Genomic DNA, 14519 nt, shown 5'->3' with positions numbered 1-14519 from the left:
CTTCTCAGAATAACTAAGTAGTAATGTTGAATAACTAAAAACACACCTTGCCGGTTTAATATAGACAGCCCCACTTTGTTTTCAATTTGTCCCACATAATCTGATGACAGCCAAAGAAAAATGATGAAATCATGTTTCACAATTGAGGGATCATTATTCATCCACAGCCCCAACCTTCTTAAGTGCATTGGATCCAGAGACAGTTCTATTTTCTTATTATGGGCCACTGGAAGAAAGAAATTTACACAGAAGACATACAAAATAAATAAACAAAACATGACATTAATATTTTTCAATGGAATAATCATTGACTGTCACATAACACTCAGATTAGTTAGCTGGGAGAGTTTAGGATGAGGCAAAAATAACCCTTAATTGTTTCTGAAGCACTCAACTGTTAAGAGACAATGGCCGCCCTATCTGTTTTTTATACATTTGTGGAAAAGTACAGATACAGATTTATTGCTTAAAGGCAGATTGCAAAATGGGATGTTCCGGAGGAGAGGAGGAGGAAGCCTTGAATTTGTCAGATCCAAAGCTCCTCTGCTCTTTAGAGGCTGAGGATCAGTTCACTGCCTGCACAATTTTAGAATTGTTCGGTAAGCATTGCAAGGAACCATTTAATCAAAACTGGCCTGGTTATAAAATAACATTAAACTTGAAAGATATGATTTCAAGTTGTCAACATTTTATGCATCAGTTAACCTATGATGAAATAGCAGATTAATCTGACAACCACTATTTTATACAGGAATTTTCTGTTTAGCCCAATACTGACTATTTTGTCTGGCAGTAGCTGCCAAAGACTTAGGCAGGGTCATTTACTATCTGATCCTGGTGTAAAAGGAGATGTAAAACCTAGAATCTGGGCTCTTTGAAAAGTAAAGCATATTTATTATTATTTATTAAATTTGTATACCATCCCATTAGTGCAGATGCACTACTCGGGGTGGTTTACAATCAACTAAAATGATACAAATCAATAAAAAACAAAACACAAAATAACGATCAATACAATCAACACTTCATCTATCCAGTTCTGGACACCATACTTCAAGACAGATGCTGACAAATTGGAATATGTTCAGAGGAGGGCAATAAGGATGATCAGGGGCTAAATACCAAGTGCTATGAGGAAAAACTGAAAGAACTGGACATGTTTAGCCTTCAGAAAATAAGACAGAGCGGTGATATGATAACGCTTTTCAAATACTTGAAAGGCTGTCATACAGAGGACGATCAAGATCTGTTCTTGATGAGTTCAGGATACACAACAATTGACTCAAGATACAGGAAGCCAGATTTTGAGTGAATATGAGGAAACACTTCCTAACTGTTAGAGCAGTAAGACAGTGGAACCAATTACCTCAAGAGGTGGTGAGTGCTCCAACACTGGAGGCATTCAAGAGAAACTTAGACCTTTGATTGACAGATATCCTTTGATCTGTATTCCTGCATCGAGTAGGGAGTTGGCCTTATAGGCCCCTTCCAACTTCACTAATCTATGATTCTATGAAGTGATGGAAATATCACATAAAATACAGCATGGGGCATGTAAACACACAGAGCAGTAATGGATCTTGCAGGGTTGCCAAAAAAGGTCTGCAAAGCAGTGTTTTCAAAGATCTTTTAGCGCAGAGATCCCCAACCCCCGGTCCCTGGCCTGGTGCCAGTCCATGGTGTGAGTCGGACTGGGCGCTGAGACAGACCTCCCTCGCTGCACACACTGACCCCTGCACAGCCTGTTTGCGGCTGCATGTGCACTCCAGCACGACCGTGCAAGTGCCGCACCGCTGTTTGGAAATGCACACGAGCGTGCCTGCCCAGACAAGTGCTGCACCACCATTTGTGCATGCACCCGAGTGCACCCATGTCTGAGTGCGTGTGCACTTGTTAGTGCATGCGTGTGAGCGCAGGGGGTGCCCCGCCTTCCCCAGCTGGTCCGCAGACCAAAAAAGGTTGGGGACAGATGGGAGGGAGGGGGGCAGGTGTAGTTCTGCCAGCAGTTGATTCCATAGCGCTGGAGCCACTACAAAGAAGGCCCTATTTCTAGTAGAGGATTTCTTGGTCTCTCTTGGAGTGGATCCCAGAGGATCATGGCTTAGAAGAACCTAGCTGGCCAGGTAGATGACCTTAGGAAAAGAAACTCCAACAGGTGACATGGTTCTAAACTGTGGTCATCAAAACCTTGAGTCTGATCTGGGATGCAACAGGTAACCTGTGCAGATATGCTAAGACTGGGGAGATGTGGTCAAACCTGCACATACAAGCCACCAGTCTGGTTGCCACATTATGGACCCGCTGCAATCTCTGAGTCAGACACAAGGAAAGTCCCATGTAGAGAGAATTGCATTAGTCAATGCAGGAAATGACCAATACATGTACAGTGGTGCCCCGCTTGACAATGACCCCGCTTGACGACGAAATCGCTGTACGATGACTTTTTGCGATCGCTATAGCGATCACAAAACGATTTTTCTATGAGGTTTTTTCGCTTGATGTCGATTCGGTCCCTGCTTCGGGAACCTTTTTTTCGCTTGACGACGATTTCCCCGTCTTTGTCAAATGGCTTCCCTTCGCAAAATGGATGCCTTCCCTTCACAAAATGGGTGTTTTCTAGACGGAAGCTTCACATTACAGCGAATTAGAACAGCTGATCGACGGTTCTCTATGGGCGATCTTTGCAAAACGAGCAGGTATTTCCCCATTGGAACGCATTAACCAGTTTTCAATGCATTCCAATGGGTTTTTTACTTTCACTTGACAACGATTTCGCTGGGACGCATTATCGTCGTCAAGCGGGGCACCACTGTACCAATGACTTAAGGGATTCCACTGTCTACCATTGTCTTTGCAGTAACAGTATTTAGACTAGTTTCCCTTCCTCCTCTCAATATTTAAATACAGTACTATAGACTGGGGTTGCTGGCTGCATAGCTCAGTGAGTTAGGAGCCAGAGGTTGGGAGCTCAATTCCCTGCTGTACCTCCTGGGAGAAGAGCCCAGTCCGAGTAGTCAAACTGCCTCAAGTAAAAGGGAAACCATTTCTGAGTACTCTCTGCCTAGAAAAACCTGAGAAGGATTGCTGGAAGGCAGAATTAACTTGACGGCACATGATTATTATTATTACAGATAGGAGTTAAGAAACCTTTGGCATTCCAAATGATTTAGACTATCACACCCACATATTTCACATCAGTGACCATACTGAGCAGGGCTAATGGGAATCTGATTCCAAAATTTCTGAAGAGCCAGGGGTTCCACATATCTAACAGATATTTTTGGAAATGTGATAGGCTATTCTGTTCTTCGCCATCTACAATACTTTCAACACAACGCTTTCACATTTTATATAAATTGCTTATACAAAAATCATACAGATGTTGTTGTGAAAGTTTATTTGAGACACCGTTCTGTGAAATGCTGCCAATCACTTTCCTCAAGAAATGTGATAAACACAATATCTTACCTTCGAAAGGGATCTTAATGCATCTGGTTGTAAACTTAAAAAAAAATAAGAAAAGAAAATCAGTCCTTCTAGGCTGCATTAACAAAAGTATAGTCCCAAATCCCGTGAAGTACAAGTTCCCCTCTATTTGGCACTGGTTAGGCCAGTGAGAACTTTGTCCAGCTCTGGTTACCACACTTGGAGAAGGATCCAGACAACCTGGAACCAATTCAGAGGAGCGCAAGTTAAGAGGATGATGAAGGAAATGAAACCAAACCCTATGAGGAAAGAATGAAAGAACTGGGCTTGTTTAGCTTTGACAAAAGGAGACTAAGGGGAGATACAATAGCACTTTTCAAATACTCAAAAGATTGTAATATAGGGTGGGTGGGGTAGGGCAGGATCATCCCAGAGTGCATGACATGGAATTGCAGCAAGCCAGATTTAGGCTGAGTATCAGGAAAAACATAGTGTTAGAGCAGTATGACAACGGAGCCTATTACCTCGGAGTGGTGAGTGCGCCAACATTGGAGGTATTCATGAAAAATTAGACAAACATCTGTTCAAATACTTTGATTTAGATTCCTGCATTGAGCAGGGGATTGGACTTGATGGCCTTATAAGTCCCTTCCAACTCCATTATCTTATGACTCTATGGCACTGGCCCCCAAACAAAGGCCAAGATCCCAAGGATTGCTTAGGCTCACATAGGTTTATATTGCCAGCCAAGTGGGATGTTTGCCTTTTGATCTTAATGTCATACTGATTGATTCCTTCTGTTCAGTTTTAAAGGCAGGGCAGAATCCAGAAGTGAACATCTTTTCACCAAGCAGTAACTGGGGGAGAAACAATATTCCCTTCTACTGTAGCCTCCAAGTGTCCCTAAATGTCTCGAAAACCAGCTCTGAAGGGCTGGAAAATTCATTGGAGCTGGCTTGGGGGCTGTGTAGAAGGATGTACAAGAGAGATGAAGGAAGTTCCAGATGATCTACTTGAGGAACTCTGGATTTAAAATGTTCCCATTAAAGACAGACAGGTCCAAAGCCCCTGTGGGAATAAGTTTCAGAGTTCTTAGCATCTTAGCATCAAATACAGTGGTGCCTCGCAAGACTGGCTCGCAAGATGATTAATCCGCAAGATGATTGGTTTTTGCGATCGCTGTGGTGCTTCGCAAGATGATGTTTTCTATGGACGATTTCCGCAAGACGAATGCATTCCAATGGGGAACCGTGTTTTGCAAGATGATTTTTTCTATGGACGATTTTCGCAAGACAATTTTTTCCCATTGGAACGCATTCCAATGGGGAACCGCATTTCGCAAGACGATGGTTTCACAAGACAACGTTTTTCGCGGAACAAATTAACATCGTCTTGCGAGGCACCACTGTAGTAACGATCAACTTACTCTGAAACAATCTGTTGCTGGTCCTTTGTATTTCCCAACAAAAAGCATTTCAAACTTGATATCTAAGGCAAGGTCCAACTGTTCCCTGAGGTTGCTGTCATCTGCAGTAGACTTGAGTGCAAGCAGTTCCTCTGAAACCTGTGAAATATAAACATATATATGGGTTAAACTCTGTTCATGCTACTAAATTCAAACAACTATGAGAAACCAATTAGTGTGAATCACAGAGATCACAAAGAAGTATATCTATCCAACTGGTACCTATAAGGCCAAATGGAGAAATATGCTAGCAAAAAAACCCCCTATATTATTTTATGTACAGCTCTAAATACTTAAAAGTCAATATAATTGCATGGCAGATTGAATGGAAGTGGTATACAGATCAAGGATTTATTACCTGTTCTGTTTTGCTTTCAGTTACGCTCTGGGACAGAACTTCTGGAACAAGTAGTTCAGATTCTTGTTTCTTTTCTTTTTTCTTATGTCCGTAGCCTTTCCCAGTCTGGAAATATTTCTCTGGATCTTTTGCTTCAACGTTTCCTTCATCTTCATCACTAGAAAGCACAACTGAAGCAAAGCATAGGAAAGACAGAAGTGATGAAAAGACTGAACAATGTACTGAATAACTGATAAAAATCAAGTGGATAAATACTACTTATATAAATTGTGTCTTGTCTATCCATCCCAGTTTTCTTTTTAATAAAGGAAAGGAATTTTACATTTACATACTTGGTTCAACTGGATCAGCTGCCTCCTTACTTCTTTCAGGCTTATTCAATGGCTCTTCTGGAGGCAGAGTTATGTCAATTTTCTGCTTCTTAGCAACAGGGACCAGTGGTGGCATCTCTTTCTCCTTGCTAGTGATAGAATGCACCTCTCTCCTGGAAGAAGATTTTGAGCTGTTCTCATGCGGACAACTGGCAACAGTGTCATTATCTGCAGGAATGAATCTTTCACCAGAAACTGGTTCCAAAAGCTGGGGATTATTTTCCTGCTGAAGGTTGTTCTTATGATTCTTATTTGGGCTTCTGCAGACAGGTGACGGAATTCGTTCTCTCATTTGTTCTTTCTAGAAAAATATAAAACAAAACCGAATTTTCAAAAAGCCTAATGGCTTTATCACTGATGGTTTCCTCACACACTGAGATTTATTTAAAAGCTTTAAATAAGAACCACAGCCCCTAGCAAGCTTTGTCAACTACCCTGGAAACCTCTCAGTTCTGGTGCATCTTGAATGACGCACTGAGGCGTGTCAGAGCCTAGAGCAGTGGTTGCCAAACTGATGAATGGAAAGAAAGTCCAGGGAGGGCATGACACTGAATTTTTTTTACCTCAACTGATGTTGAGAAGCTCACGCCAAATTTTATCATCTTCTCCCAGCAAAACAATGTGGGATTGCACATTTACGATAGGCTATCATGAGGACGATAGGAGCTCCCTCCAAGCTCCAAGGCCACCCCTTTTTGGCCACACTTCATAGGGCTTCTGTTCACCTTCCTTCTCCAGCTTTTTATGGAACCACTTCAGATGCCTTTTCAGAATGACTGCACTGATCACCCTCATTTTTGCACACTGAGAGGGGAGCAAATTCATTTTTTCCCTCTCTTGACTCTGCTCTTCCCTACAGTGCCACTGCTCCAGCTCACTGACAGAGCAGTGCTCTTGTGGAAAAAGCTTCTAATTTGATAGTTGATGATCTCAACTTACTGCAAGCACCATGAAATTCAGCATTTGAGTAAATAATGTTTACGATCATGCCAGCTGATTGCTATCCTATCCATGTTTACCTGGAACTAAGTTTCACTGACCGCTTCTGAGTAAGTATGCATAAAACTACATTATAGTACTGCGGCTTTGCAGTGGCATCCATAAATTCTGCCATGCATTGAGGGAGTAGCAATACTGATGCATCACAAGAAAAAGCAGTTTTTTATGTCCTAGTATTACTTGACAAATGATCCCTTGGAATGGTTTACATGTTATTCAAAAGTAGATCCCATTATATTTAAAGAATATTAGCCCCAGGTATGAGTGGACAGACTTGCAGCCTTAATCCGTTTCTTCTACAGTCTACAATCCAGGTAAGAATTTAGACCATTGCACTCATGGAGTTATGTGTAGTCTGCATAATTAAATTGTAAACTTCCAAGGGAGTATTTTAAATGCTACGGGGAGGTATATAAGCAACATGCTTCGCTTTGCTTTTTAAATTCTATTTTTAAAATGCTTTATAAACTCTATTACAGAGTTATCTGTGTTTACACACACTTGACATTTGATCTTTTGGCTGAAACATTATCTAATGGAATTTAATTTGTTCTTATGTGTATTCGTGAAGGCTTTCACGGCCGGGATCTAATGGTTGTTGTGGGTTTTTCGGGCTTCTTGGCCATGTTCTGAAGGTGGTTTTTCCTAATGTTTCGCCTGTCTCTGTGGCCGGCATCTTCAGAGGACAGCAAACTGTGCTCTGGTGTAGTTTGGCTAGGGCGTGGAATATTTATGGCTGTGAGTTGGGATGATTAGTGTGTATTGTTGTGGGTGTATTGTTTTCTGTGGATGGGTGATTAGTGTGTTTTGTTGTGGGTGTATTGTTGTGATAAGGAGATTATCTGTCACTGTGGTTGATGGTAGTGATCCCCTTGACCTTGTGGTTGGGTAGAGTTTGTGAACTTTTGCATGCTGTATTTTTGAGGGCTGGGACCCAAGTTTTGTTGAGTTTCAAACTTTCCTCTTTTTTTGTTGAAGTTTTTCTGGTGCTTGTGGATTTCAATGGCTTCCCTGTGCAGTCTGACGTAATGATTGCTGGTGTTGTCCAGTATTTCAGTATTTTGAAATAGAATTTCATGTCCAGTTTGTTTTAGGGCATGTTCAGCTACTGCAGATTTTTCTGGTTGTTTTAGTCTGCAGTGTCTCTCATGTTCTTTGATTCTGGTGTGGATGCTTCGTTTTGTGGTTCCAATGTATACCTGGCCACAACTGCAAGGTATCCGGTATACTCCTGCAGTGGTGAGGGGGTTCCTTTTGTCCTTTGCTGACCGTAACATTTGTTGTATTTTTGTGGTGGGCTTGAATACGGTTTTTAGGTTGTGTTTTTCCAGAAGTTTTCCCACTCACAGCCATAAATACTCCACGCCCTAGCCAAACTACACCAGAGCACAGTTTGCTGTCCTCTGAAGATGCCGGCCACAGAGACTGGCAAAACGTTAGTAAAACCACCTTCAGAACACGGCCAAGAAGCCCGAAAAACCCACAACAACCACTGTTCTTTTGTGTGTTTACATTTAATCTAAAGCAGTTTACAAAAGATTTTTAAAAGTTAATTACATTAAAGTTTTCGTTCAAAAGGGTTTGGGGTATAGTAAAGGAGATATGTACAGATGTTAGGATCTCTTAAAAATAAAAAAGGTGGGAATGGGTCTGACAAGTTCGAAAGTGACCAGTCTGGAGTCTGCTGTTTCCCATATAAATCTGTGCATCACTCCTTTAATTTCTTAGTAAATAATCCTCTGGGAAATATTAGAAAGATCAATGGCGCAACCAATTTGAGAAGGTCAGAGGCCTATAAACATCCATTTTGTCTTGATGACCTCATTTCACACACATCAGATCCTAGGTGTCACAAGTGAAATCAAGGTCTTTTTGGCGCTTGTGGCTTATTTCTACAGCTTGGTCAGAATCCAGACATAAGACTCCTTATCTACCACTTCCTTCTAGGCCAGGCCCTCTCCTGTTCAAGCTATAGTTTCCCCAAGCCAGGCCTGTGTTTCAACATTCTATGTTTGACTGATGGACTGCTCCCAGTTTCCCTATTTCTCCTCCACAGAAACATGAGAATAGTCTGTGGTTCTCAGTGAGACCACCTGCCTCCTAGTCACTGTTCTTATTCTTTTTGGTGGAATGAAGGAGAATGTGATATTGACCAGGACAATGTATACAGGACTAGAGAAAAGAGAGATACAGACTGAAGGTACAGTGGAAAGCTTTTTGGTATATATGCATGCAGTAATGTGTGTATGTGTCCTGCTCTGCCCTAGCCCATTCTGATTTGGACCCACTCCTGAAACGCAGACCCCATTTAGGTTCCAAGCAAAGTATATACACATGAGCAATGAAAATGATCCTTGTCTTTGTCTTAAAATATACTACAACTGACAGCTACCTAAACTTTCAAGTTACTTACATTTGACAGTGGTGATTTTTGTGATGAATAGGAGTTGCATTGATTTAGAGAAACATCACTCTGTCTTCTGCTTTCACTGTTTCGAAAATGTGTTTCCTTCAAGTTAGTAGTTTGATATTTCGGATCTTTCCTTCTTTTCTCTGTCCAGTCCTCGTTTTTTATGAAATAATCTACATTCAAAATAAAGAAACTGACAATGTAATGGTCAAATATAGGCAACTGTCATTCAGGCATGTTTGTTTTGTTTTTGTAGACCTGAGAGGTATAAAAATTTACTTTGAAAGGAACATTAATGACACAATCCTAAGCATGTTGCAAAACCTGCATCCACCTAGTTTCAAGGTGAATTTTGCATCTGCAAAATTTCACTTCACTTTACATCTTGCTCATCTTGCTTTTTCCACGTCGCACATGGGGGAAATCTTGTAGTTATCTCTGATCACTGAGGCACACAGCAGAATCACCTCCCATAATCTCTCATCAGAAATAGCAGTGGTACTCCACCTTACCCTGATCATATTTGTTTATTTATTTGATTTATATCCCGCCCATCTGGTATATCACACCACTCTGGGCGGCTAACAATCACTATCCTGAAAGGGAAAATGAGTAAGATAGGGATCCCATAGTTACTGTTAGTCACTGATAGGTAAAGATGGAGACTATCTAAAAATCTTGGCCTAAATGTCAGATCTTATACCCAAAACATTTGCCACTAATTGTGGACATTTCTTTCCTTGTTCCTTTTTTTGGGGGTGGGATTAATGCCATCTAACCTGATAAAGAACTCAAAAAATTGTATGGCACTTTGGATACACATAATATTATTGCTCAGCTGTGAAATCTAGTTTTTTTTTAATGGATCAGCATAGTTATTTTCATTATGTATTTACGTAATATGTTTCAGAGGCTGTGCCTTGTTTTAGATAAGAAAGAACTATATTGCAGCAAATCCGTTTATTTAATCATATCAAAATATAACAACAAACAAACTAATAAGTGCAAACCTTCTAGCAGTACATCACATTTTCTTATGGTCAGCAAGGCGTTATTACTTTTTGCATCTTTGGGTGGTTTCCAGTCATTTGCCATTCTATGGCATCTTCCATACCTGATGGGAAAAACACATCAAAATGTTAACCTTGTCTGTATCTTAAATATGTTGAATCTTTTTTTTAACAGATATTTGTTTAATGCTATTTAATTTAATATTTGTTTAAGTTATTACTTAATTTCTAACCATTATAACATTGACTAAAATGTAAGTTATCCCCACACCACCCCTCTGGAAAAAAATGTTAGCAAGACACATACTCCACCTTTTCTTAAAGCTCTTAATTTTTTTGTCAAGTCAGATTTATGACCACAAGTGGGATGATATGGTTGTTTTATCCTCTCACCCTTTGCTCCCATGTTCCATAAAAGAGGGAAGTAAGGTAGCAGAAAAAAATATTTTAGGGGTGGGAGTTTGGCTTCCCTTGTATATATAATTAAAAGGCATTAACACAGCTACACAGGCTGCAGTCCTAAACGCATCTGATGGAAAGGATTAATCCCACTGGATACAGCTAACCTTACTTTCAAGGAAATCCAGAGCTAAGAGGCAATCAAACCATGAAAGTGACTTTGTAAAGTAACAGGTGCTTCTGCATTTCAATATTCAAATTTATTAACTTAGTATTTATTTAGTACATTAGCGAGAAAGTGGAAGAGGTGAGAGATATTTTCATTTATATTATACTGCTTTTTCAGTGCCCTAGTGGCTTATAATACTGCAGACTAAAAGTATGTCTACATCCACTGAGTCTCAATATACTGAGTACATTTCTACTGACAAAGGCCCAGTTTTCATTGAGGCAACAAATCCATTCCTGGATTATATTTCTTCAGACTACACGGGACAGCCATGATCAGATCCTCCTGCTTTGAAAAGTACATTCCTTAAAAAAAAAAAGCAGGTGTTGGGGGAAAGAGCCCACTTTATATTTCTTCCTGGATTTACAGTATGGTTATTCATATGTAGAATATACTGTTCAAATGAAGGCCCATTTTGTCGCGTGTCAGTCTATGGATCAAAACAGTGCAGCCAAGATGCAGGGCTACTTATTCGGTTTAGAGATGAGGGTATCTGAATACCCCTGCACAGGTGGACATAACGAGGGCCCAGCCCATGGGGCCAGACGATCCCACTCACAATTCCTCTGCTGTCATAACCTCTGCAGTCCTTCCTATCGCTCCGGATCTCACAATCTGCTCGCCATGTCTGGAAGGAGGCGGGACCACAAGCCTCGCTGCCAGGTTGAAGAGTGGCTCACAGATTAAAACATTAATATTAATAAATCCTGCTGCTCATGTGACAGCATGCGGGAGAGCTTGCAATCTGGCGGGGAATGTGAAGAGGCATCAGTTGCATAGACCCAAACTTTCAAGTCAGACTTATTTATGTGTGGCCAGCACAGTTTACTTTTGTGATTTTTTTCTGAAACTGAAATTGCAGGAGTATGTGAGGCCAGTTTATTTACTTCTTTTTGGAAATTATACTATTAATTAAGAATATAAATGACTCATTTTTAGAAATGTTAAGGGAATGAAAACTAAACTAAGACAATAACTGTTCTGAACATAAATTATCAAAAGCTAAGAAGCAGTGAGGTGTAGTGTATAGATGACCCAGTACTTAAGAGATCTGGGTTCAAATCCCCATTTGGCCATGGAAACTCACTGGGCAATGGCACTAATAAAATAGCTCTTAAATATCAGCTCTTAACTATCTCACATACTTTGAAAAGTATACATTTACAGTGATCTATTAGGGTCACTGTAAATCAGATGTGACTTGGCAATATGTAATATAACGCATATAACTACAGCTTCTTAAATCAGAATGGAGCTGAATGGCTCATCCAGTGGTATAGCAAAACTTACAATAGTGTTCTGTCACAGCATTAGGACAAGTGCTGGCACACACTTTGACACAACTGCTTTGCTCTTTAAACTAGTGGTCAAGGTTCTTGCTAAGCTGTGTGTGCATGCTCGCATGAATCCGCTTCCCTCTGCGCAGCTATCTTCCTCCTCCGTGCAGTGATCATGTTAGGTTCTGGTTGCAATGGAACCTAGTGTGTGTGTGGGGGGGCAGAGTTGTGCACGCATGCAGGGTTGGAGTCACATGTGCGAGAGGTGGAGCCCTGCCCAGCCTGGCTAAAAATTAGAGGGTACATTACTAGTGGTCCATTATTGAACTTTCCTGCTTCTCTTATGACTTCTTTTTCAATTTATTATAATTTTTGACATCTACTGTTAGAAATGCCAAACAACAAGGACTGGATTTGGAAGGTTCTAATTGCAAAGCAAACTGCAGACATCTTCTTCCATTTTCAAATTACTGTCCCTAATTCAATTTTATAGATGACAAGATAGTCACTGATCTTGTCAGAAGTTGTTTCTAGTAACTGTTCTCCCCTTTCAAACAAAAGAGTGGTCAAATTGACCAGATAGGCGGGGTATGAATTAAACAAATAAATAAATAAAAGTGGAGGAATTTGCCCAAGCGCTTGAGGAAACCCTTCCAGGCTCAGCTGATGCAAATGCACCTGAACGATGGGAACATTTCAAGAACACTGTTTATAACACCACATTGTCTACATTTGGCAAGAAGACCAAAAAGATGGCAGATTGGTTTGAAGCCTATTTGGAGGAGCTGATGCCAGCCATCGGGGAAAAGAGGAGAGCTTTAGCAGCATACCAAGCCTGTCCTAGTGAGTACAACTTGCAGGCTCTTTGAGTTGCTTGTAGCAAAGTTCAACAGGCTGCCAAGAGATGTTCTAATGATTATTAGATTCTACTCTTAGATAAAGACAGCAGCAGACACAGGTAAGATCAAGGGAATGTATGATGGTATCAAACAAGCTTTGGGTCCAATACAGAAGAAATCTGCTCCTTTGAAGACTGCTACAGGCGTGATCATCCAGGACCGAGCACAGCAGATGGAATGCTGGGTGCAGCACTACTCTTGAGCTATATTCTAGACAGAATGTAGTAACTGAAGAGGCATTAAATAACATTGAGTGCCTGTCTGTCTTAGAAGAGCTGGACAGCGAACCAACCTTAGGAGAAATAAAAACGGCCTTGGATTCCCTCGCCTCCGGCAAGGCACCTGGAAAGGATAACATCCCTGTTGAAGTGCTGTAAAGAGAACATCACCACTGAGCTGTATGAAATCTTCTGTCTTTGCTGGAGGGAAGGTGGAGTACCACAGGACATGAAGGATGCAAACATCGTCACAATGTACAAGAACAAAGGAGGCAAGGGTGACTGCAGTAACTACCGTGGCATTTCTCTTCTCAGCTGTAGGGAAGCTGCTTGCCTGTGTTGTGCTGAAGAGACTCCAGGTGCCATGGAGACAGAGTCTATCCAGAATCACAGTGTGGATTTCGAGCTAATAGATCCACCACTGACTGACATGGTATTTTTCCTCAGACAGTTGCAGGAGAAATGTAGGGAACGACAGCCACTCTTTGTGGCCTTCATAGATCTTACAAAGGCCTTTGATTTGGTTAGCAGGGATGGCCTTTTTAAAATACTTCCTAAGATTGGATGTCCACCTCAACTCCTTAATATCATGAGGTCCTTTCATAAGGAAATGAAGGACACTAGTTTTTGATGGCTCAACATCAGATCCCTTTGACATCTGAAGAGGAGCTAAAGAGGGATGTGTCCTCGCATCGACCCTGTTTTGGATCTTTTTTGCTGTCATGCTGAAGCACATCTTTGGAACTGCAACAGAAGGTGCCTATCTCTGGACTAGATCAGATGGAAAACTCTTTAATCTCTCTAAATTGATAGCGAAAACCAAAGTCCAGCTGAAATGTATGTGGCAGTTCCTCTTCGCCAATGATGGAGTTACTGTTGCCCATTCTGCTGAAGAGCTCCAACGACTTATGAATCATTTTAGTAAGGCCTGCCAAGACTTTGGATTAACAATCAGCCTGAAGAAAACACAAGTCATGGGCCAGGGCCTGGACTGACCTCCGTCTATTACCATCTCTACAAAAGAATTGGAGGTTGTTTATGACTTTGTGTACGTTGGCTCAACGATCTCTGACACTCTCTCCCTACATGTCAAGCTGGATAAACACATTGGCAAAGCAGCTACCATGTTCTCTAGACTCACAAAGAGAGTATGGCTTAATAAGAAGCTGATGGTATATACTAAGATCCAGGTCTATAGAGTTTGTGTCCTGAGTACACTCCTGTACTGCAGTGAGTCCTGGACTCTTTGTGCATGGCAGGAGAGGAAGCTGAACATGTTCCATATGCATTGTCTCCGACGCATTTTTTGTATCACTTGGCAAGGCAAAGTTCCAAATAGAATAGTCCTAGAATGAGCTGGAATTGTTTTAGCATGTATACATTACTGAAACAGCAACGCCCACATTGGCACGGGCATGTCATGGGAATGGCTGACGGTCGGATTCCAAAAGATCTCCT

At 41.1% G+C, this 14519-nt stretch overlaps 1 protein-coding gene across 6 annotated transcripts in view; it reads right to left on the bottom strand.

Moving 5' to 3' along the window:
• The window catches only part of SENP7 (SUMO specific peptidase 7), a 52526-nt gene that overhangs the window by 24141 nt on the left and 13866 nt on the right, over positions 1-14519 (bottom strand). For all 6 annotated transcript variants that reach the window (XM_020784892.3, XM_020784894.3, XM_020784895.3 and 3 more), the window contains 7 exons: positions 10040-10143; positions 9033-9202; positions 5582-5921; positions 5250-5419; positions 4853-4990; positions 3469-3502; positions 47-226 (listed from right to left, as the gene is read on the bottom strand). In XM_020784892.3, coding sequence (XP_020640551.3) covers positions 47-226; positions 3469-3502; positions 4853-4990; positions 5250-5419; positions 5582-5921; positions 9033-9202; positions 10040-10143 — 1136 coding nt within the window. The remainder of the gene's footprint in view (positions 1-46; positions 227-3468; positions 3503-4852; positions 4991-5249; positions 5420-5581; positions 5922-9032; positions 9203-10039; positions 10144-14519) is intronic.

This window comes from Pogona vitticeps, chromosome 3, assembly GCF_051106095.1.
Source record: "Pogona vitticeps strain Pit_001003342236 chromosome 3, PviZW2.1, whole genome shotgun sequence".
Classification (NCBI taxonomy): domain Eukaryota; kingdom Metazoa; phylum Chordata; class Lepidosauria; order Squamata; family Agamidae; genus Pogona; species Pogona vitticeps.
This window is presented reverse-complemented; position numbering and strand designations above follow the sequence as displayed.